The sequence below is a fragment of the Salmo trutta genome, chromosome 34, assembly GCF_901001165.1.
Source record: "Salmo trutta chromosome 34, fSalTru1.1, whole genome shotgun sequence".
Taxonomy (NCBI): Eukaryota; Metazoa; Chordata; class Actinopteri; order Salmoniformes; family Salmonidae; genus Salmo; species Salmo trutta.
The window spans coordinates 36,927,931-36,953,739 of NC_042990.1; the positions used below are offsets into that span (position 1 = coordinate 36,927,931).

At 43.3% G+C, this 25,809-nt stretch overlaps 1 protein-coding gene across 6 annotated transcripts in view; it reads right to left on the reverse strand.

Annotated features, from left to right (window-relative positions):
- epb41a (erythrocyte membrane protein band 4.1a) overlaps window positions 1-25,809 on the reverse strand; it is a 128,943-nt gene that overhangs the window by 45,395 nt on the left and 57,739 nt on the right. For all 6 annotated transcript variants that reach the window (XM_029732792.1, XM_029732786.1, XM_029732789.1 and 3 more), the window contains 9 exons: window positions 24,481-24,699; window positions 19,487-19,574; window positions 16,514-16,666; window positions 16,230-16,327; window positions 14,521-14,696; window positions 3,701-3,957; window positions 3,176-3,259; window positions 2,723-2,770; window positions 1,601-1,663 (listed from right to left, as the gene is read on the reverse strand). In XM_029732792.1, the coding sequence (XP_029588652.1) occupies window positions 1,601-1,663; window positions 2,723-2,770; window positions 3,176-3,259; window positions 3,701-3,957; window positions 14,521-14,696; window positions 16,230-16,327; window positions 16,514-16,666; window positions 19,487-19,574; window positions 24,481-24,699 (1,186 nt within the window). The remainder of the gene's footprint in view (window positions 1-1,600; window positions 1,664-2,722; window positions 2,771-3,175; window positions 3,260-3,700; window positions 3,958-14,520; window positions 14,697-16,229; window positions 16,328-16,513; window positions 16,667-19,486; window positions 19,575-24,480; window positions 24,700-25,809) is intronic.

A 25,809-nucleotide genomic window follows, 5' to 3' on the forward strand; every position in this document is an offset into this window, starting at 1 on the left:
TATAGTGCACTACTTTTGACCAGAGTCCTATGGGTCAAAAGTAGTGCACTGTGTAGGTAATAGGGTGCCATTTGGGACACAGCCAAGGTCAAAGGTCAACAGAGGTGAGGGTCAGAGAGAGTCACATGGCAATGGTTAGATACAGGAACAGCACCATGAGTGAGAGAGGCCCCAAATGGCTCCCTATTCCCTACATAGTGCACTTCTCTTGACCAGGACCCTCAGGTCTCTGGTTAAAAGTAGTGAACTATGTAAGGAATAGGGTGCCAATTGGGACTCTCACTGAGAGAGGTACAGTACACTCTTAGAAAAACGGGTTCCAAAAGGGTTCTTTAGCTGTCCCCATAGGAGAACACTGTACTTCACTGTACTTGTGCATGTGACATTGAACATTTTTGGTTCCAGGTAGAACCCTTTTGGGTTCCATGTAGAACCCTCTGTGGAACGGGTTCAACATGGAACCGAAAAGGGTTCTACCTGGAACCAAAAGGGTTCTGCATGGAACCAAAACTAGTTATTCAAAGGGTTTTCCTATGGGGACTACTTTCTAGGTAACACCTTTCTTTCTAAGAGTGTCCAGTACAGTGAAGCTTATGTTAAGGAGTTCCAGGTCTCACAATGAGAAAGACAACAGAGGTTGGCATCATTAACCTGTTAATCACATCACTGAGATGAAAATATATGACTGGGAAAAGTTTATCAATCAAAGCTGTGTTCATGTTCCTGGAAATTGGCCTCTGTCACCAATGCAGGCTGGAGAAGTGGTACAAGAATGGCCTTAATTCAACCAACATCATTCCTATTGGAAACACTTTCCCCCTTTAGGAAGATACTTATGGTCGTTACAACAAACCTACATTTGACGGCCATTGTCGACAACAATACCATTTGGAAAAAGCATCCAAAAGGTGCAAGTCATTATCGACTAAAAAAGTGCCACAACAAAACATACGTTTGACAAGCAGGCTGAAATCAAAGGGCATGCTGGGTATACGGTGTCCACTAAGATTATTTTAGATGTCTTTTCTTCAGTCTCAAAGGTCAAACTGGTGCACCTCTTTCAGACCCGATGCCTATAGCTTTTAAATAATAATAATACTGGACTACTATAGTGATAGAGAAAACACTCCCAATCATATATCAAAACAAATGTGGATAAGAAACAAATGAAAAATGTTGGAATGAATAACAGCATCAAAGTAAAGTGAGTACTTGCATTAGAAGGAAACAGGAAAAGAGTGCATGCCAAGCCATTAGGGTTCAGCTGAAAACAGGGTGGGTGTAGAAATAGAGAGAATAGAAGAGAGGAGAGGAGTCAAGACAAAAAGAAAAACAGAAAACGGGGCAAGTGAAAACACAACTCCCATGCAGAGAGAGAGAGAGAGAGAGAGAGGCAGAGAGAGAGAGAGAGAGAGAGAGAGAGAGAGAGAGAGAGAGAGAGAGAGAGAGAGAGGCAGAGAGAGAGAGAGAGAGAGAGAGAGAGAGAGAGAGAGAGAGAGAGAGAGAGAGAGAGAGAGAGGAGAGAGAGGATAGAGAGAGAGCATGCTGCAAACAAACAGTCAAAGAACAAATAGGACATATTCTAGAGTGTGATACAAACCTCCAACATTAAATTGCTATGCCTGATATAAATAGTTTGACCCTCAAGTTTCTTAGCTCTTTTCTGTGAAAAACGAAGAAAAAAAAAAAAAAGAGAACAAAGTTGGTCTCGGGAAGATGTGGAATTGAAATCCTTAAATGTATTATTTATTTATTTTATTCTGTACTTTTACTGTTTGACTTGCAAGCGATTATATCCGGTATGTGTGCATTCACTCCTGATGGTGGGAGAAGTGACGAGGGACCAGATGATACTATGGGAAGTGCAGTGAAGCAGAGTGCAGGGTGGGTCCAGTGGTGAACACCATAAGTTACCAACATCTGGTGGGTTTCTTTATTTCAGGACTAACTGTGAGTGGAACCAAATGTTGACAGATAAATCCACCATATACATACATGCGGGGGGCTGTGTAACAGTAGCAATGCATTATCATTGTGCATTATCAGTTTTTATGCATTACCTAAAGCACAATTCACTGACTTTTTTTTGAGTGATTCTTCCTGAGGCGGCAGACAAGTGCAGCTGAGGGCCTTCCTCATTATACTGTCTAGAGCACAGGCATGGTCAATCCAGGTTCTTTCACTTACAGGCACCTCATTCATTTGGTTTATCTCTCTAGTTCTACTTGGTGAAGAATTATGTATTGCCTCTGCAGGAGGTAACGGCAAGGCTGATACTGTTGGATAAGTAGCCTCCGTTTATTGGTTTCAAAACAAATGGTGGAAAAACTTTTCTTTCTCCGTAACTGTCCAAAGAAGTCTTTGATCATTGTGAACACATGAAATCGTTAGGAAGGGAACTCCACAGCCAAACAGTGTTCTCTTGTATAGCTGTCCTGTTACAGTAGATATACAAGGCTGGAGGACAGAGAAACAAACAGCCAAAAACATTTATTTATTTGTATTAGAAATAATTTCAAATGAATGGGGAAAAATCAACTGAAAGGCGACGAGTGATGCGAGGATGAGGATGTGAATCACTGAGTCTGCATCCCAAATGGCACCCTATTCCCTACACAGTGCACTACTTTTTGACCAGGGCCAAAAGGGCTCTCTGGTCAAAACTAGTGTACTACATAGGAAGCCATTTAGTACAGAGCCTAACTGTAGACAGATATCTAACCTTCTTCACGCGCACCGTCTCCGTGCCGGTTCTGTCTCGGGGCGAATGCTGCCGATACCCCAGAGGAGGGAAGAGAGAGGCAGATACAGTAAGGTTACAGACCCATGACACTGTTTCCAACCCCCCCCCCCCCATCTTCATATCAATATTTTAGTCAGACACGTTTCGTAAAACATGCATCTCATGTAATAACCTCAGCCCCACGTATCAATGTTTTAATATTTTAGTCAGACACCGCACAGCCGCTGTGAGTCTGGCAAGAGAGACTTCACATACAGTAATACGTGTCTAATGTTTATGGTTGTAACCCTCCCCCACGTATATTTTAGTCAGACAGACACACAGTAATACATGTGGTATTATAGTGGTATTATAACACGTATATTTTAGTCAGACAGACAGTAATACATGTGTCTCATGCTGTGCTAGCTAGGCGTCGATAAGGCCACAAACCTGGCTCTTTCTCTCTCTCTCTGTCCCGTTGGTGGTGGTGGTGACTGCAGGGGCATGATGCCTGCTCCTCCTGGCTCCCTCCCTCTGCAGTGGTGGCATATCACACAGACAGCTCAGAGCTCACGCACTACAGTGGTCTGCCAACAGGGCGGCGCTGCTACGCTCTAACTGGAGCACGGGCTATAGGTATACCCAAATGTCGTCTACGGATATGCTTTCCATTAATAAAGCTACTGTATAAACCTCTGTTATTAAATAGTGATACTGTATAAAACCTACACATGTACATGTGAACTGTTGTCTGGCATTTCAATTTGTTGCTAGCCATTTTGTTACGCTCATGTAGTGTCGTCCTCGTGTAATCAACCTGGTTCAGTCAGTCTCCAATTAAATACTGTACAATGTGTATTGTAGTACCGCTGATAGAAATGGTGTATAATGCAGTGAGGCAATATCCTCTTACATCTCAAGAGAGTTGCAGTGTGCCCTGGCCTGATTCTGTGAGCGCATGTGTGAGTGAAATACCTTGAACTCTGGGGTGGACTGTGGTCTGGAGCTCTGTGTCTTGGAGACCTCTGTCACCTTGCTCTCCACCTTGGCCTCTTCCTTGGTCTTCCTCTCTGCTGAGCGTGACTGGCGGCCCGGGGCGGTGGATGCTTCTCGCCGCACACTGCGGGGCAGGGCAGAGGTCACAGGGGACGGGGCGGCATCTCCGGGAGAGACGGGGGACATAATGGGAGCACTGACTGGACGGGTGCTCTTGTCTGGAGTGGACACCATGGCTGTAGGGGGACGGGAGGTGAGGAGGGAGGAGGAGAAGAGGGGGAGGAGAGAAGAGGAGGAGAGAAGAGAAGAGGAGAAGAGGAGAGGAGGGAAAACGAGGGAAGAGAAGACGAGAGGAGAGGAGGGAAGAGGAGAGGAGAGGAGGGAAGAGGAGAGGAGAGGAGGGAAAACGAGGGAAGAGAAGACGAGAGGAGAGGAGGGAAGAGGTGAGGAGAGAAAAGGAGAGAAGAGAAGAGGAGAGAAGGGGAGAGGAGAGGAGGGAAGGGGAGAGGAGAGAAGGGAAGAGTTAATATGGTTAAAAAAATCACAGCAAAGAGAAAGAGGAACCATAAAGAAATGGCAGTATGTCGACATCAGGTTTCCTGCATACTCAACATAATGACACTCAACACCACATAATGACATACTCAACACAACATAATGACATACTCAACATAATGACATAGTCAACATAACATAATGACATACTCAACATAATGACATACTCAACATAATGACATACTCAACATAATGACACTCAACACAACATAATGACACAACATAATGACACTCAACACAACATAATGACACTCAACATAATGACATACTCAACATAATGACATACTCAACATAATGACACTCAACACAACATAATGACACTCAACATAATGACACTCAACACAACATAATGACACTCAACACAACATAATGACACTCAACATAATGACATACTCAACATAATGACATACTCAACATAATGACACTCAACACAACATAATGACACTCAACATAATGACATACTCAACATAATGACACTCAGCATAATGACACTCAACACAACATAATGACACTCAACACAACATAATGACATACTCAACATAATGACACTCAACATAATGACACTCAACACAACATAATGACACTCAACACAACATAATGACATACACAACATAATGACACTCAACACAACATAATGACACTCAACATAATGACATACTCAACATAATGACACTCAACACAACATAATGACATACTCAACATAATGACACTCAACATAATGACACTCAACACAACATAATGACACTCAACACAACATAATGACATACACAACATAATGACACTCAACACAACATAATGACACTCAACATAATGACATACTCAACATAATGACACTCAACACAACATAATGACATACTCAACATAATGACACTCAACATAATGACATAGTCAACATAACATAATGACATACTCAACATAATGACATACTCAACATAATGACACTCAACACAACATAATGACACTCAACATAATGACATACTCAACATAATGACATACTCAACATAATGACATACTCAACATAATGACATACTCACCACAACATAATGACACTCAACATAATGACATACTCAACATAATGACACTCAGCATAATGACACTCAACACAACATAATGACACTCAACACAACATAATGACATACTCAACATAATGACACTCAACATAATGACACTCAACACAACATAATGACACTCAACACAACATAATGACATACACAACATAATGACACTCAACACAACATAATGACACTCAACATAATGACATACTCAACATAATGACACTCAACACAACATAATGACATACTCAACATAATGACACTCAACATAATGACACTCAACACAACATAATGACACTCAACACAACATAATGACATACACAACATAATGACACTCAACACAACATAATGACACTCAACATAATGACATACTCAACATAATGACACTCAACACAACATAATGACATACTCAACATAATGACACTCAACATAATGACATAGTCAACATAACATAATGACATACTCAACATAATGACACTCAACATAATGACATAGTCAACATAACATAATGACACTCAACACAAAATAATGACATACTCAACACAACATAATGACATACTCAACACAACATAATGACATACTCAACATAATGACATACTCAACACAACATAATGACATACTCAACATAATGACATAGTCAACATAATGACATACTCAACACAACATAATGACATACTCAACATAATGACATAGTCAACATAATGACATACTAAACACAACATAATGACATACTAAACACAACATAATGACATACTCAACATAATGACACTCAACATAATGACACTCAACACAACATAATGACACTCAACACAACATAATGACATACACAACATAATGACACTCAACACAACATAATGACACTCAACATAATGACATACTCAACATAATGACACTCAACACAACATAATGACATACTCAACATAATGACACTCAACACAACATAATGACACTCAACATAATGACATAGTCAACATAACATAATGACATACTCAACATAATGACACTCAACATAATGACATAGTCAACATAACATAATGACACTCAACACAAAATAATGACATACTCAACACAACATAATGACATACTCAACACAACATAATGACATACTCAACATAATGACATACTCAACACAACATAATGACATACTCAACATAATGACATAGTCAACATAATGACATACTCAACACAACATAATGACATACTCAACATAATGACATAGTCAACATAATGACATACTAAACACAACATAATGACATACTAAACAACATAATGACATACTCAACATAATGACACTCAACATAATGACACTCAACACAACATAATGACACTCAACACAACATAATGACATACACAACATAATGACACTCAACACAACATAATGACACTCAACATAATGACATACTCAACATAATGACACTCAACACAACATAATGACATACTCAACACAACATAATGACATACTCAACATAATGACATACTCAACACAACATAATGACATACTCAACATAATGACATAGTCAACATAATGACATACTCAACACAACATAATGACATACTCAACATAATGACATAGTCAACATAATGACATACTAAACACAACATAATGACATACTAAACACAACATAATGACATACGCAGACACACGTGCACACTTGCACCTTATTGAAGGCAGTTCCTCGTGCGACCAGTAGGGCGCAGCGAAACGACATAGACTAGAGTGTGTACCTGTAAGGGTGGACGACGTGACAAATGGAACAGGCCCTTGGGAGTAGGAGGTGAACGATCCAACAACTCAAACCTGTCAACCATCACTGGCACTGAAGAGAGTGAGAACCGATCAGAGACAGAATCCTATGTGGCCCGAGACTGGCGGCATGTGACCACACAAATTATCATAGTCTGTAGAGGTAGAAATCTTCTTTATAAAAGCTGCTGCAAAAGCCAAGTGAGAACACAACGAGGCCAGAACACAACGAGGCCAGAACACAACGAGGCCAGAACAACAGATCCATAGCTCAGCAAAAAGTATTTCAGAGGAAGAAGCAGACAATATGAAGCTGTGGTTATTATAAGAGAAGCGTAGGGGGAAAATGCTATGCTATCCTCTCAATAAGAAGTTCCCACTTGTGAAAGTTAAGACGATTATGACTTATGAAATTTAGGACCATTCTTCTTCTGCTGTAGCGTCGTAGAGTTATTTTAAGTCTCCTGCCACTTACCTCACGGAACAGTGGGTGTCTTGGGACTGACGGGATCCCACGGGAAGTCATAATGATTTTTATTTAGCTCACACACAGGCTCAGCGGCTGCCGTTGCTAATAATGTAACATTGTCCTCAGGATCCAAAGCAAAGCCACATATCCCAGCAGGCATGTCGAGTTGTTAAGTCTGGCGTTGTCTCTTGAAAAACAAGGTCAGTTCCTGGGCGAATAAGCGCAGGGTGGAGGGCTCTCCTTCAAAATGGACTTCCTGTATGTGCTTGGGGTTTCTTAGGATCCAAAGCAAAGCCACATAATATCCCAACAGACATGTTGAGCAGCTTGTCAAGCTTGAGACAACCGCAAGGTCATTTCCTGGGTGAGTAAGCAATGGGTCAGTAAGTTGCTCTTCCCATAACTACCTGGGGGTGGTGGTATGAGTGACGTCTCCCCTGTGGTTCAGTTGGTAGAGCATGGTGTTTGCAATGCCAGCATGGTGTGTGCAATGCCAGGGTTGTGGGTTTGATTCCCACGGGGGGCCAGTACAACAAAAAAAAGAAGAAAATGCATGAAATGAAATGTATGCATTCACTACTGTAAGTCGCTCTGGATAAGAGCGTCTGCTAAATGACTAAAATGTAAATGATGCAGGCGGGTCGTGGTCCAGCAGCACAAACCATAGGTGAGTGGTGGAGGGTGGAACAGACACAGAGCATGCTGATGAAGCCCAGGTTGGTTAAGCCACAGTAGGGTTATGTTTAGCAAAATTCAAGAACCTTTACAAAATTCACAGGTTTTCCAGAAATCCCGGCTGGAAGATTCCCAGATTTCCTGCTTATTCCCCCTTGATTCCGGGAAACTTCCAACCAGGATTTCTGGAAGACCTGAGAATTTTTTTTAAATTACCGTAATTTCCGGACTATTGAGCGCATAAGCCGCACCCACTGAATTTTAAAAAATATATTATTTTGAACATAAATAAGCCGCACATGTCTATAAACCGCAGGTGCCTTCCGGTACATTGAAACAAATGAACTTTACACAGGCCTTAACGAAACACGGCTTGTAACAAAAATAAATAGGCTTTAACGAAACACGGCTTGTAACAAAAAATACAAAATTAGCAGGCAGCTTTAGTTGTCTTTTTGCACTGAGTCAATTCCTCACGCTGCTGTTTCCAACGTCTTATCATCGACTCATTAAGATCAAGCTCCCGTGCAGCAGCTCTATTTCCTTTTCCAACAGCCAGATAAATCGCCTTCAACTTGAAAGCTGCATCATATGCATTTCTCCGTGTCTTTGCCATGATGAGGGTGACAAAATGACTACCGTAATCAGAATGATGGGAAGTTTGAGAGCGCTCGATTTAATCTAAACAGTAAACAAAAAAGTTGTTTGACCTTAACCCGTTCGGCAATTTCATTGGTCTAATGAAAGCTTCATGCCGCCAAAAAACTGAGCACGTCACAGAATGTTTTTTTGGAGAAAAAAAATTTGAAAGCGGGAAAAATCCATATATTAGCCGCGTCATTGTTTAAGCCACGAGGTTCAAAGCGTGGGAAAAAGTTGTGGCTTATAGTCCGGAAATTATGGTACCGGAATTTTTGAAACAAATGACTGGAATTTTGAAAAAAATGACTGGAATTTTGAAAAAAATGACTGGAATTTTGTACATCCTTTAGGAGGAGCAGTGGCAAACAAAGCGTGACCAAACCATTCAGTACCTGGTGGTGTCAAATAGACATGCTTGTCCAATAACAAAAACCAATCATCACCCCACCTCTACCCACTGTAGTTTGGTTCGGTCCACCACATATCTTACTCTCCTGGTCGGTGGCCTCAGCTCCACCCTGTTCCACACCACTCTAAGGAAGTGTGCCTCATCAGCACAAAACACTCGTCTCCTCTTCCTCCTTCCTGGATCTCCTCCTGGGTCTCCTCCTGGTTCTTCTTTATTATGACACCATGTCTTCTCTCTGTCTCCGTGACAGCGTCGCGCTTGACCTGACGGGGATGTTGCTCAACCGGAGACGATGTGACTGGGAAGAAGGCCAGCTGTCAATCATGAAACAGCTACCATGCCAACCAACCACATTCAGGTTTTAGTTTTAATGTGACATTTTATGATCTCCATAGAGAAAGAAGTCTCCTGACCTCAACGACATTACTCAATGACTACCGGTTAAATAAAGATAAAATAACAACAGTTCAGCTGTCGAACTAATAAAACTCTTGAGGAGTCAGGACTCACACTGTAGCATGCTGAGTGATCCAGCAGAACAAACCTGATACCCTCCTCTCCCTGAGACCTGCCCCCAACCGTCCCCACCTCAGCAGGAACGTCAACAGCTGCTGGAGGTGTCGGGAGGAGCAATAATTATTACAGTAATGCAGGTAGGTAGCCTAGTAGTTAATAGCGTTGGGCTAGTAACCGAAAGGTCGTTGGTTCGAATCACCGAGCCGAGTAGAAGAAAAATCTGTCTGTGCCCTTGAGCTCCTGTAAGACTCTCTGGATAAGAGCGTCTGCTAAAATGGCATAAATGTAAGTAAAAAGGTTGTGATTAACGATTAGGAAAATGATGATTAGGGACTAGAAAAGTATTTCGGTCCTTGAAAAGCTCCTGATCTAAAAGCAACAGCTGAGGCCATGAAAAAGACAGAATAACAACGGTTTACTGCACTGTGCTATAGAGACCAGTGGGTGGCAACATTGAGCTGAGAGTCGAAAGCTGACAGAGCAAGTACTGAAATTCACAGTTCAGATGCAGTTCAGGAGAATAGATAAACAAGCTCCTCTAGTCCTCAGTTTAGGAGAATAGATAAACAAGATCCAGTAGTCCTCAGTTCAGGAGAATAGATAAACAAGATCCACTAGTCTGGTTGGCCATCACACTGTGTTCAGCTCACTGGACTGGTTGGCCATCACACTGTGTTCAGCTCACTGGACTGGTTGGCCATCACACTGTGTTCAGCTCACTGGACTGGTTGGCCATCACACTGTGTTCAGCTCACTGGACTGGTTGTCCATCACACTGTGTTCAGCTCACTGGACTGGTTGGCCATCACACTGTGTTCAGCTCACTGGACTGGTTGTCCATCACACAGTGTTCAGCTCACTGTGCTGGTTGGCCATCACACTGTGTTCAGCTCACTGGGATAACACTAACACTGGGTCTGCATCCTAAATTACACTATTCCCTATGTAGTGCACTAAAAGTAGTGCACGATATAGGGAATAGGGTGTCATTTGGGATGCAAACCCAGTGTTAGTTCTCTGTGTGAACCTACACTACATAGCCAAAGGTATGTGGATACCACTAAATGTTGGAACATTGCTGCTATAACAGCCTCCACTCTTCTGGGAAGGCTTTCCACTAGATGTTGGAACATTGCTGCGGGGACTTGTTTCCATTCAGCCACAAGAGCACTAGTGAGGTGGGGCACTGATGTTGGCCGATTATGCCTGGCTCGCTGTCGGTGTTCCAATTCATCCCAAAGGTGTTCGATGGGGTTGAGTTCAGGGCTCTGTGCAGGCAAGTCAAGTTCTTCCACACCGATCTCAACAAACCATTTCTGTATGGACCACGGTTTGTGCACGGGGGCATTGTCATGCTGAAACAAGAAAGGGCCTTCCCCAAGCTGTTGCCACAAAGTTGGATGCACAGAATCGTCTAGAAAGTCATTGTATGCTGTAGCGTTAAGATTTCCCTTCACTGGAACTAAGGGGCCCGAACCATGAAAAACAGCCCCAGACCATTATTCCTCCTCCACCAAACTTTACAGTTGGCACTATGCATTGGGGCAGGTAGCGTTCTACTGGCATCTGCCAAACCCAGATTGTGTGCGGCTGCTACTGACGTTGCTTCCGGAAATCGTTTTAAACTCGGTAGTGGGTGTTGCAATTGAGGACAGCACTGGGCGGTCCCCGTTCTGTGAACTTGTGTGGCCTACCACTTCGCGGCTGAGCCATTATTGCTCCTAGACGTTTCCACTTCACAATAACAGCACTTACAGTTGACCGGTGCAGCTCTAGCAGGGCAGAAACTTTAGGAACTGACTTGTTGGAAAGGTGGCATCCTATGACGGTGCCATGATGAACATCACTGAGTTCTTCAGTAAGGCCATTCTACATTCTACAGTGTTGGTCTATGGAGATTTCATGGCTGTGTACTCAATTTTATACACCTGTCAGCAACGGGTGTGGCTGAAATAGGCGAATCCACTAATTTAAAGGGGTGTCCACATACTTTGTATATATAGAGTACCTGGAGAGAGACAGATACTTCTAATATGCTTTTCTACTCTAGTTGTGTTGTAGTGTGACAGGCAATTCTACTCAGAGTCTACTGTAGTTGGTTATAGCATGGCAGGAAATCTCTCTTAAGAGAAAAGAAACAAATAGAGAAGATATATTGTAGACTCAAGAGTGACACAGCAGATAATCTGACCAGGGCTCAGTGAGGTAAGGTCACAGGTCATGCATACTGTAGCCATGTAAGAATACATTTAAGGTGGAACCGAAGTATTCAGGGAGGTTGAGGCGGGACAGGGGTTGAAGGTCCTGTCTGAGCTCTGATTGGATACCTGAGGAAGGTGCAGGATGGGGATTGGAGGGCACAGTGTTGGTGGTGGAGGACACTCCATGTCTCTTTCAGTTGTGTGATACTTGTGTGATACAACAGAACCGTAGTCAGAGTTATTCAGGTTAGGTATGAGGTCAGCTCCAGGATGAAAACAGAACCATCCTGTTTTATCATCCTGATCCTTTGTCAGTATTGTGGAATAATTCTAATGTTAATGTTAGATTTGAATGGAGAAAGCTGACCCGAGAGCAACGCTTCCTTTCTCTCAATCCTATTGGTATCAACACATGCTCCAACCACACACTTAGCAAATGTTCTCTCTGCATGGTGTTTTGGGAAACGCATGTTACATCTTCGGGCCGTTGTAGGAAAGATGGATCGTTAATACAGTTGTAAGCCTGAGAGGAGAGGAGAGGAGAGGAGAGGAGAGGAGAGGAGGGGAAAGGAGGAGAGGAGAAGAGGAGATGAGGAGAGGAGAGGAGAAGAGGAGATGAGGAGAGGAGATGAGGAGAGGAAAGGAAGAGATGAGGAGAGGAGAGGATGAGAGGAGAGGATGAGAGGAGAGGAGGAGAGGAGAGGAGAGGAGAGGAGAGGAGGGGAAAGGAGAAGAGGAGATGAGGAGAGGAGAGGAGGGGAAAGGAGGAGAGGAGAAGAGGAGGGGAGGAGGAGGAGGAGAGGAGGAGGAGAGGAGGAGAGGAGGGAAAGGAAGAGATGAGGAGAGGAGAGGAGGAGAGGAGGAGAGGAGGAGAGGAGGGGAAAGGAGGAGGAGAAGAGGAGGGAAAGGAAGAGATGAGGAGAGGAGAGGAGGGGAAAGGAGGAGAGGAGGAGAGGAGGGAAAGGAGGAGAGGAGAAGAGGAGATGAGGAGAGGAGAGGAGGAGAGGAGGGGAAAGGAGAGGAGAAGAGGAGAGGAGGAGAGGAGGAGAGGAGGAGAGGAGGGAAAGGAAGAGAGGAGGAGAGGAGGGAAAGGAAGAGATGAGGAGAGGAGGGAAAGGAAGAGATGAGGAGAGGAGAGAGGAGGTCGAGGAGGAGAGGAGGAGAGGAGAGGACTAGTACCTCTTACATGCTAACCAATCCGCCCGCATTGCGTGCGCAACAGTTACAAAAATAAATGTACACATACATGTTATTCAATCATTTCATCCAAACTGCTCGCGCATCAACTGGTGTCTGTGTAGCCAGACGCTAAAATACAACTTGGTTCTATTTTAGATGCTTGACGCACTGCAAGTCCCGCCGCTCCCATCTACTTAGTGTTTTGTATGAGCATACTAACCCACGTGGGTGATTGAAAGATGAACTGAGGTCCACACTCCAGTCCAGTTGGTGGCAGTAACGCACCTTAAAGTTGGTTTCCAACCACCATATAAAATCCACAGAAGAAGAATGAACGAGGAGAGATTGATCAAAGAAAACGAACAAAAAAACGAACTAGGTTTCCCCTTTTAATCTGTGGATGAATTGTCAGAGTAAAGAACACACATTTTTGTGATTCAAAATGAGTCAGAATTCTACAAAGATTCAGCCAAAAAAAAGGGCCTTGTACATTTCAGGTAAAATAACAACCCAATGTTTATCTCCCCGGACAAATTAACTAGCAACAGCAAGCTAGCTAAATGTCCATGAATGTTTCATGTGTTTCGACCTGTCCCCAAATTAATATAGCTGGTTCACAGTTAGTTTTGGTATTTTAACCTGCGTGTCTTGATCACATCTGGTGGGTATAGACAAAATCAACATGCACACGATGGCACACGCGGATGCAGGTGTGGAGCCAGTTTGGTCAGCATGTTAGAGGTTGAGAAGAGGCCAGCGAAGAGAGGGTTAATAAACCCTGAAGTGGGCCAGTACTGTTACTGTACCTGAAGATAATGTAACCACAGATGTGGGAGGTTGAATTCAAGGTAATGTAACCACAGAGGTGGGTGGTTGAATTCAAGGTAATGTAACCACAGAGGTGGGTGGTTGAATTCAAGGTAATGTTACCACAGAGGTGGGTGGTTGAATTCAAGGTAATGTTACTACAGAGGCGGGAGGTTGAATTCAAGGTAATGTTACCACAGAGGTGGGTGGTTGAATTCAAGGTAATGTTACCACAGAGGTGGGTGGTTGAATTCAAGGTAATGTTACCACAGAGGTGATTGGTTGAATTCAAGGTAATGTTACCACAGAGGTGGGTGGTTGAATTCAAGGTAATGTTACTACAGAGGCGGGAGGTTGAATTCAAGGTAATGTTACTACAGAGGTGGGTGGTTGATATGGTAACCAGAAACCCTCTTCTTTCCTCTCTGGGAGGGGCTGGAGTAAACACAGAGACTAACATCTGGCTGGAGTTAAACAAGGACAAGTCAGACTCTCTCTCGCTCTCTCTCCACAGATACCTCTCCCCCACCCACAGTCCCATTCAACAAACCTTCATCCAGGCTGCGTGAGTTCCTCTTGCTGGCCGAGCGTTGGAACAGGGGGGCTGGCCTGTCAATCATAGAGCTGGCCTGGCGGGTCTGGGCCTGGGTCCGCCCACTGTAGCGGAACTTAGAACCCAGCGCTAGGAACTTCCTGGGAGTGGTAGCCACCTCAGTGGAGGTCAGTCTGGACAGAAGAGGCAGAGGAACATTTCTATAAATATATAAATCTAATATATAAAATTCTGCCGTTTAATTGCAAATATGCAGACAGAGTCGAAAGGAGAACACACAGAAGGCTGTTGTATAAAACACCTGTCTCCGCATCTTCAAACTAAGGGCAACCATGGCATCCGTGACAAAGAGGGAGAAGCGTCCATCCATGTATACGCGTAAGAGAGTCTAGTTACCTACATTTTCAGATATTACATGTTTCAAATTTGGTCAGAAAGTCATTTCCATTTCAAGTTAAATTGTACTGTTATCTAGCTAGCTAACGTTAGCTTGCTGGCTCACTAGCTAACGTTACGTGTATGATCTGTGTAGTTACATTATTCGTATCTCAGAGCCATTGGCATTGCTAGTTATAGCCTAATGTTAGCTAATTAACATTGAACCTGGTTGGTTAGCTACCTGCAGATTCATGCAGGGTAGTAATGTTATGAGTTGGGATTATGGGTCATTGTTTAGCTAGCTATTTAGCTACATGTCTAAACAAAAAGACTCCACTATGCAAGTAACCATTTCAATAGAATGTTCATGATGTCACTGTGACAACTGTTAATAGACGTAGCTGGTAAATTCGCTTTGGCTATCTACTCCCGACTTCAGAGCACTCAAGCCGCAGAATAACTGATAAATTTACGAACGCCCAGAGCGCACTCTGAGCCCACTCTGCCACTCCAGATTAAATTTAAATAAACTCACCCATAGTATAAACCAACCTTTAGTCTTGAAATCTTTGGTTGTATAGTACATGGCTTCATTTACATTTTTACATTTTAGTCATTTAGCAGACGGTCTTATCCAGAGCGACTTACAGTAGTGAATGCATACAATTCATACATTTATTTTTCTCCCGTACTGGTCCCCCGTGGGAATCGAATCCACAACCCTGGCGTTGCAAACACCATGCTCTACCAACTGAGCCACACGGGGCCGTGTGCCATCGTCCCGTGTGGCACGCATGTGTATCCTTAAAGAGATGGGTGGGGCTAAGGCTTTAGAGGGTGCGAACGATGCTGAATGGGCGGAGATAAAGAAGAGCTCTCCAGTAGGTGTACCAAAAATTTAAGGGACATTTTCTTAAAAGTGTGGTTACAAGTTTATCAACTTTCACAGTAGAATTACTTTCCCATTGTTTCTCAACTGTAGTGCATGATAAACCATGTTGTAGCTCTGAGTCTCTACTTTTATCCAATGTAAAAAAAACACCATTTCAAATGTAGCGACATAAGACCCGAAATCGAGACGATTGGTCACAATTTAGCTTTTAAATATAGCTAACTACATGAACATTTTAGCAGTGCATTCAACTAAGGTAGTAAGACAACCACATACAGTATTAGTCATTGTGAGTAACTCGACTACATATAACCATACTAATAATGTACTGTAATGACCCTTCTCTATTTAATACAATAAAATAATAGCGTGGTGTTCTTCACAAGTTAGAATGATAGAACCTATCACAGGGAGCTTCAACAATGTGTTTTGTTACCTGAAGAAGGTGTGATGCTCCACACAAACTTTCCACAGCTTCTTGGAGGCCTTGTAGTTTGGCAGTTTGAAACCAATGGCGCTTTCGTAATGCTCCAACTGTTGGAAACAAAAGCATATGAAATGATGGTAGCACTGCACTAGATCCACTATACCTATTGATTTGACATGTAACTCAACTTTTACTTATGATTACTGTACTGTTTATCTGACTCCTGGGAGTTCAGGCCTCTTGTGGGCTAAAAGACAACCAAATAAACAACCAAACACAGAAATCAAGTTGACCTCTGAGGGGCGTATCTTGATGAAGAAGCTGCTACGTTTGTAGGAGACCTTGAGGACTTTGGGCCAGGGGAACCGGTTGATCCTCAGCTTGTCCTTGTAGACCATCAAACCCCCAGAACACACACCCAGCATAATATCCACTCCATCTAGATCCTGGAGAGAGGGATGGGGAGGGAGAGAGGGAGGGAGAAGGTGGGAGGGAGTGAAAGAGATTTGAGAGAGAAAAAGAAAGGATGGAAGAGTGTGTGAGTGAGTGAGTAAGAAAGAAAGACCACCCAAAAACAGAGAATACAACAGCTAGATGTCCATTTGCATGATTGCTGACATTATACCATTGACTTGGCCTGCGTGTTAATGCAATGACAGCATCCATCCACCGGGAGGCAGCATCCACCTCCCTTTCAGCATAATGACTTCCATATTTTATTTTAAATCCCCGGTTTTGATGCAAACAGATTGACCTCATTTCTGCTACTAAATCTGTGCTCTGACAGAGGCACGCGTTTCTCCCTTTTTTGGGAACAGACACAAACACTGACTTCACAGCTGACGTAGGTTACACTGCAGCAGGCAAGGAGGTAGGTGGGTGGGTGCTATAACCATGTTAAATACCATATCTGCATCCCAAATGACACCCTATTCTCTATACAGTGCACAACTTTTGAGGAGCCCTGGTGAAAAGTAGTGTGCTATGATGGGAATAGGGTGCCATTTGGGACGCAGCCCATATCTTCATCATCATCATCATCAAGCCTTCTCTGCTGAGTGGTTAATAGGACAGATGTGATATAACTGGCCTCCAGTGGACAGACAGGAGGACACTGAGGGACAATCTGGGCTGAAACACCTGCACTCCTACCAACGCGTCATCATCCATGGAGGTAGAATACAGTGGAATATAGTAGAATACAGTGGAATATAGTAGAATATAGTGGAATATAGTGGAATATAGTAGAATATAGTGGAATATAGTGGAATATAGTAGAATATAGTGGAATATAGTAGAATATAGTGGAATATAGTGGAATATAGTGGAATATAGTAGAATATAGTGGAATATAGTAGAATATAGTAGAATATAGTAGAATATAGTGGAATATAGTGGAATATAGTCGAATATAGTAGAATATAGTGGGATATAGTGGGATATAGTGGAATATAGTAGAATATAGTAGAATATAGTAGAATATAGTAGAATATAGTAGAATATAGTGGAATATAGTAAAATATAGTGGAATATAGTAGAATATAGTGGAATATAGTGGAATATAGTAGAATATAGTAGAATATAGTGGAATATAGTAGAATATAGTAGAATATAGTAGAATATAGTGGAATATAGTGGAATATAGTGGAATATAGTAGAATATAGTTGAATATAGTAGAATATAGTGGAATATAGTGGAATATAGTAGAATATAGTGGAATATAGTGGAATATAGCGGAATATAGCGGAATATAGTGGAATATAGCGGAATATAGCGGGATATAGTAGAGTATAGTGGAATATAGTGGAATATAGTGGAATATAGTGGGATATAGTAGAATATAGTAGAATATAGTGGAATATAGTAGAATATAGTAGAATATAGTGGAATATAGTAGAATATAGTGGAATATAGTAGAATATAGTGGAATATAGTGGGATATAGTAGAATATAGTGGAATATAGTAGAATATAGTAGAATATAGTGGAATATAGTAGAATATAGTAGAATATAGCGGAATATAGCAGAATATAGCGGAATATAGTAGAATATAGTAGAATATAGTTGAATTTAGTAGAATATAGTGGAATATAGTAGAATATAGTAGAATATAGTGGGATATAGTAGAATATAGTGGGATATAGTGGAATATAGTGGAATATAGTGGAATATAGTGGGATATAGTAGAATATAGTGGAATATAGTAGAATATAGTAGAATATAGTAGAATATAGTTGAATATAGTAGAATATAGTGGAATATAGTGGGATATAGTAGAATATAGTGGAATATAGTGGAATATAGTGGAATATAGTGGGATATAGTAGAATATAGTAGAATATAGTGGAATATAGTAGAATATAGTGGAATATAGTAGAATATAGTAGAATATAGCGGTTGCAGGTTGACATTTGAAAACAAATTAGAACCTACTTATATTCACAACATCAACAACAACGTGATGTTAATACGCAGCATCTTCCTTTTGACTTTTTATCCAGCTAGTCTCCACATGGAGCCTGTCACTTTCTGTGTTGAATGAGTAATGCTCTGCAGGTTGGGGTTGTGGTCCTACAGTACGTTACCTTGGCCTGGGTTATGACTCTACATTACCTTGGCCTGGGTTATGACTCTACATTACCTTGGCCTGGGTTGTGACTCTACATTACCTTGGCCTGGGTTGTGACTCTACATTACCTTGGCCTGGGTTGTGACTCTACGTTACCTTGGCCTGGGTTGTGACTCTACGTTACCTTGGCCTGGGTTATGACTCTACGTTACCTTGGCCTGGGTTATGACTCTACGTTACCTTGGCCTGGGTTATGACTCTACGTTACCTTGGCCTGGGTTATGACTCCACGTTACCTTGGCCTGGGTTGGCCTGGGTTGTGACTCTACATTACCTTGGCCTGGGTTGTGACTCTACATTACCTTGGCCTGGGTTGTGACTCTACATTACCTTGGCCTGGGTTGTGACTCTACATTACCTTGGCCTGGGTTGTGACTCTACATTACCTTGGCCTGGGTTATGACTCTACGTTACCTTGGCCTGGGTTGTGACTCTACGTTACCTTGGCCTGGGTTGTGACTCTACATTACCTTGGCCTGGGTTATGACTCTCCATTACCTTGGCCTGGGTTATGACTCTACATTACCTTGGCCTGGGTTATGACTCTACATTACCTTGGCCTGGGTTATGACTCTACATTACCTTGGCCTGGGTTATGACTCTACATTACCTTGGCCTGGGTTATGACTACATTACCTTGGCCTGGTGCAGGTCCACTCCGTACATGGCTAGTTTCTTGGCGTTCTCCAGAAAGGCCATGTCTGCCTGTGCTGGACTCATCGACCTGTAGACAGAACAGATACCATATTAGCAAAGAAGCAACGTGTTATCATACAGTAGCATGAATGACTCTGGCTTTACAGATTCATTATGAGTAGCACATTCCTGCTGTGACAATGATTTACATAAGACTGATTTACATAACACTGATTTACATAACAGTGTACACAGGTGACCCTATGCATCCAGTACAACCCCCTCCCTCCTAATCTGAAGGTCATGTGTGTGGGCATTCTGCTGAGTATACTGGGAACATTTGTCTCTAAGTGTGTGTGTGTGTGTGTGTGTGTGTGTGTGTGTGTGTGTGTGTGTGTGCGCGCGTGTGTGTGTGTGTGTGTGTGTATGTATGTGTGTGTGGACATTCTGCTGAGTATACTGGGAACATTTGTCTCACAGCTAGCAAGCTGCCACCGAGTGACCCAGCCCCGAAGCTAGCCCTGAGCCAGGCCCACCTCCCAGCCTACTCTGTGATCACTCGGCTACTCAGCCGATGCCTCCCGGACTCTACCCCAACACGGCTAGAATCCACTACTCCACCGGGTCCTTGACGTAAGCTCTGGACCTTTGCATCAGATCATCGCTGCTAGCTAGCTGCTACCGAGTGGTTATGGTGGCTAATTCCCCTGCCCCGAAGCTAGCACCAGTTAGCCGCGGGCCAGGAGCAGCTAGCAAATAAAATTACTACAACTATAAAACCTCTTTCGCCATCTGGCCTGGACCCTTTGTCGACACGGCGCCCCGCCATACCACCACGACTGGTCCGCCGACATAACTCCATCCGCTGTGCCCTCAACCGGCCTTTGCCGGACGTTGGAGCAGATGCTTCTACTTACCCCGGCCTGCTAACTTTAAACGCCGTATCTCCCGTGTGCTAGCGTAGTAACGACTACCCCGCGGCTTCCCTGTTCCATATATTGCTCTTCACTGGACCCTATGATCACTTGGCTACATAGCTGATGCCTGCTGGACTGTTCATTAATCACGGTACTCCATTTTGTTTGTTTTCTGTTTATCTGTTGGCCCCAGCCTCGAACTCAGGCCCTGTATGTAGTTAACTGACCCTCTCTGCCCATTCATCGCCATTTTACCTGTTGTTGTTATCTTAGTTGATTAGCTGTTGTTGTCTTACCAGTTTTTGTCTTAGCTAGCTCTCCCAATCAACACCTGTGATTGCTTTATGCCTCGCTTTATGTCTCTCTCTAATGTCAGTATGCCTTGTACACTGTTGTTTAGGATAGTTATCATTGATTTAGTTTACTGCAGACCCCCTAGTCCCACTCAACATGCCTCAGATACCTCCTTTGTCCCACCTCCCACACATGCGGTGACCTCACCCAGCATAACTAGCCCGTCCAGAGATGCAACCTCTCTTATCATCACTCGGTGCCTGGGTTTACCTCCACTGTACCCGCACACCACCATACCTGGCTGTACATTATGCCCTGAATCTATTCTACCACGCCCAGAAATCTGCTCCTTTTATTCTCTGTCCCCAACGCACTAGATGACCAGTTTTGATAGCCTTTAGCCGTACCCTCATCCTACTCCTCCTCTGTTCCTCGGCTGATGTGGAGGTTAACCCAGGCCCTGCGTGTCCCCAGGCACTCTCATTTGTTGACTTCTGTAACCGAAAAAGCCTTGGTTTCATGCATGTTAACATCAGAAGCCTCCTCCCTAAGTTTGATTTACTGACTGCTTTAGCACACTCCGCCAACCCTGATGTCCTTGCCGCGTCTGAATCCTGGCTTAGGAAGGCCACCAAAAATTCTGAGATTTCCATCCCCAACTACAACATTTTCTGTCAAAATAGAATTGCCAAAGGGGGAGGAGTTGCAATCGTCTCCAGAGATAGCCTGCAAAGTTCTGTCATACTTTTCAGGTCTATGCCCAAACAGTTCAAGCTTCTAATTTTATAAATTAATCTCTCCAGAAATAAGTCTCTCACTGTTGCCGCCTGTTATAAACCCCCCTCAGCTCCCAACTGTGCCCTGGACACCATATGTGAATTGATTGCCCCCCATCTATCTTCAGAGTTTGTTCTGTTAGGTGACCTAAACTGGGGTATGCTTAACACCCCGGCAGTCCTTCAATCTACGCTAGATGCCCTCAATCTCACACAAATTATTAAGGAACCCACCTGGTACAACCCTAAATCCGTAAACATGGGCACCCTCATAGATATTTTCCTGACCAACTTGCCCTCCAAATGCACCTCTGCTGTTTTCAATCAGGATCTCAGCGATCACTGCCTCATTGCCCGCATCCGCTATGGGTCCGCGGTCAAACGACCACCCCTCATCACTGTCAAACACTGCCTAAAACACTTCTGCGAGCAGGCCTTTCTAATCGACCTGGCCCGGGTATCCTGGAAGGATATTGACCTCATCCCGTCAGTCGAGGATGCCTGGTCATTCTTTAAAAGTAATTTCCTCGCCATCTTAAATAAGCATGCCCCTTTCAAAAAATGTAGAACTAAGAACAGATCTAGCCCTTGGTTCACTCCAGACCTGACTGCCCTCGACCAGCACAAAAACATCCTGTGGCGGACTGCACTAGCATCGAATAGTCCCCGCGATATGCAACTTTTCAGGGAAGTCAGGAACCAATACACGCAGTCAGTCAGGAAAGCAAAGGCTAGTTTTTCAAACAGAAATTTGCATCCTGTAGCTCTAACTCCAAAAAGTTTTGGGACACTGTAAAGTCCATGGAGAATAAGAGCACCTTCTCCCCGCTGCCCACTGCACTGAGGTTAGGTAACACTGTCACCACAGATAAATCCACACCCCCCGCAGCTACTTGCCCAAGCCTCCCCAGCTTCTCCTTCACCCAAATCCAGATAGCAGGTGTTCTGAAAGAGCTGCAAAACCTGAACCCGTACATATCAGCTGGGCTAGACAATCTGGACCCTCTCTTTCTAAAATTATGCACCACTATTGTTGCAACCCCTATTACCAGTCTGTTCAACCTCTCTTTCGTATCGTCCGAGATCCCTAAAGATTGGAAAGCTGCTGCGGTCATCCCCCTCTTCAAAGGGGATGACACTCTAGACCCAAACTGTTATAGACCTATATCCATCCTGCCCTGCCTTTCTAAAGTCTTCGAAAGCCAAGTTAATAAACAGATCACTGACCATTTCGAATCCCACCGTACCTTCTCCGCTGAGCAATCCGGTTTTCGAGCTGGTCACGGGTGCACCTCAGCCACGCTCAAGGTACTAAACGATATCATAACCGCCATCGATAAAAGACAGTACTGTGCAGCCATCTTCATCGACCTGGCCAAGGCTTTCGACTCTGTCAATCACCGAATTCTTATTGGCAGACTCAACAGCCTTGGTTTCTCAAATGACTGCCTCGCCTGGTTCACCAACTACTTCTCAGACAGAGTTCAGTGTGTGAAATCGGAGGGCCTGTTGGCCGAACCTCTGGCAGTCTCTATGGGGGTGCCACAGGGTTCAATTCTTGGGCTGACTCTTTTCTCTGTATATATCAACAATGTCGCTGTTGCTGCGGGTGAGTCCCTGATCCACCTCTACGCAGACGACACCATTCTATATACATCTGGCCCTTCTTTGGACACTGTGTTAACTAACCTCCAAAAGAGCTTCAATGCCATACAACACTCCTTCCATGGCCTCCAACTGCTCTTAAACGCTAGTAAAACCAAATGCATGCTCTTCAACCGTTCGCTGCCCGCACCCACCCGACCGACTAGCATCACTACTCTGGACGGTTCTGACTTAGAATATGTGGACAACTACAAACACCTAGGTGTCTGGCTAGACTGTAAACTCTCCTTCCAGACTCATATTAAACATCTCCAATCCAAAATTAAATCTAGAATCGGCTTCCTATTTCGCAACAAAGCCTCCTTTACTCACGCCGCCAAACATACCCTCGTAAAACTGACTATCCTACCGATCCTCGACTTTGGCGATGTCATTTACAAAAAAGCTTCCAATAATCTACTCAGCAAACTGGATGCAGTCTATCACAGTGTCATCCGTTTTGTCACCAAAGCCCCTTATACCACCGACCACTGCGACCTATATGCTCTAGTCAGCTGGCCCTCGCTACATATACATATTCGTCGCCAGACCCACTGGCTCCAGGTAATCTATAAGTCTATGCTAGGTAAAGCTCCGCCTTATCTCAGCTCACTGGTCACGATAACAACACCCTCCCGTAGCTGGCGCTCCAGCAGGTATATGTCACAGGTCATCCCCAAAGCCAACACCTCCTTTGGCCGCCTTTCCTTCCAGTTCTCTGCTGCCAATGACTGGAACGAATTGCAAAAATCGCTGAAGCTGGAGACTTATAACCGATCACTGCAGCTATACATAGCCCATCTGTAAATAGCCCACCCAATCTACCTACCTCATCCCCATATTGTTTTTATTTACTTTTCTGCTCTTTTGCACACCAGTATTTCTACTTGCACATCACCATCTGCTCATCTATCACTCCAGTGTTAATTTGCTAAATTGTAATTACTTCGCTACTATTGGCTATTTATTGCCTTACCTCCTCATGTCATTTGCACACACTGTATATAGACTTTCTTTTTTCCCCCTATTGTGTTATTGACTGTACGCTTGTTTATTCCATGTGTAACTCTGTGTTGTTGTTTGTGTTGCACTGCTTTGCTTTATCTTGGCCAGGTCGCAGTCGTAAATGAGAACTTGTTCTCAACTAGCTTACCTGGTTAAATAAAGGGGGACATTTAATTTTAAAAAGTCAGTGTGTGTGTGGGCATTCTGCTAAGTATACTGGGAAAATGTGTCTCTAAGTCAGTGTGTGTGTGTGTGTGGGGGGGGGGCATTCTGCTGAGTATACTGGGAACGTGTGTGTGTGTGTGTGTGTGTGTGTGTGTGTGTGTGTGTGTGTGTGTGTATTAAAACCCCTCCTGACCTGTATGTTTTATGCAGCTCCATGACTTTCTCCTCTAGCTCCTTGGTTTGTCCCGGGGCCAGCCTCAGGTCCTTGGCGTAGTCTGGTGCGTGTGTCTCTGGGTCGTACTCCCCCAGCTCTGACTGCAGTGCGTAGGAACCCAGAAGGGCCAGAGTGACAAAGGAGCAGGGTAGACGGCCCCCCAGGATGTCCTTACGCAGCTGGAGACACAGGTAGTACCTGACCATGCGAAGATAAAAATAAAGGGCTGTGGCTAAGTCGTTTTCAAACCAAGGTGCACTGACAATCGAGCAAACTGTAGATGAAACGACTCTTGGTAGGACAATGGAAGTTTTTCTTTAAAGAAACAAGTTTGTGTTAACAATAAAATATGTTTAACAAAAATATAAAAACGCAACATGCAAAAATGTCAATGATTTTACTGAGCTACAGTTCATATGAGGAAATCAATCAATTGAAATACATTCATTAGGCCCTAATCGATGGATTTCACATGACTGGGAATACAGATATGCATCTGTTGGTCACAGATACCTTAAAAAAAAAAATGGGCCTCACAACAGGCCTCAGGATTTCTTCACAGTATTTTTTTGTGCATTTAAATTAAAATTATGTTATGTTATAGTGTTACTTTTAATTTAATTTAATTTGGTAAATATTTTCTTAACTCTTCTTGAACTGCACTGTTGGTTAAGGTCTTGTAAGTAAATATTTCACAGTATTCGGCACATGTGACAAATAAAGTTTGACTTGATTTGATTTATTGTGTTCCTTGTCCGTAGCTTATGCCTGCCCATACCATAACCCCACCGCCACCACATGGGGCACTCTGTTCACAATGTTAACATCATTAAACCGCTCGCCCACACGACGCCATACACATGGTCTATGGTTGTGAGGCCGGTTGGACGTACTGCCAAATTCTCAAAAACGTTGTTCGAGGTGGCTTATGGTAGAGAAATTAACAACAGCTCTGTTGGACTATCCTTTAGTGAGCATGCCAATTGCATGCTCCCTCAAAACTTGAGACATCTTTGGCATTGCGTTGTGTGACAAAACTGCACATTTTAGAGTGGCCTTTCATTGTGCTCAGCACAAGGTGTACATGTGTAACGATCATGCTGTTTAATCATTTTCTTGATATGCAACACCTGTCAGGTAGATGGATTACCTTGACAAAGGATAAATTCTCACTAACAGGGATGTAATTATTTTTTTATTTTTTATTAAACCTTTATTTAACCTTTATTTAACTAGGCAAGTAGGTTAACTTGTTATGGATAGGGGGCAGTATTTTCACGGCCGGATAAAAAACATACCCGATTTAAT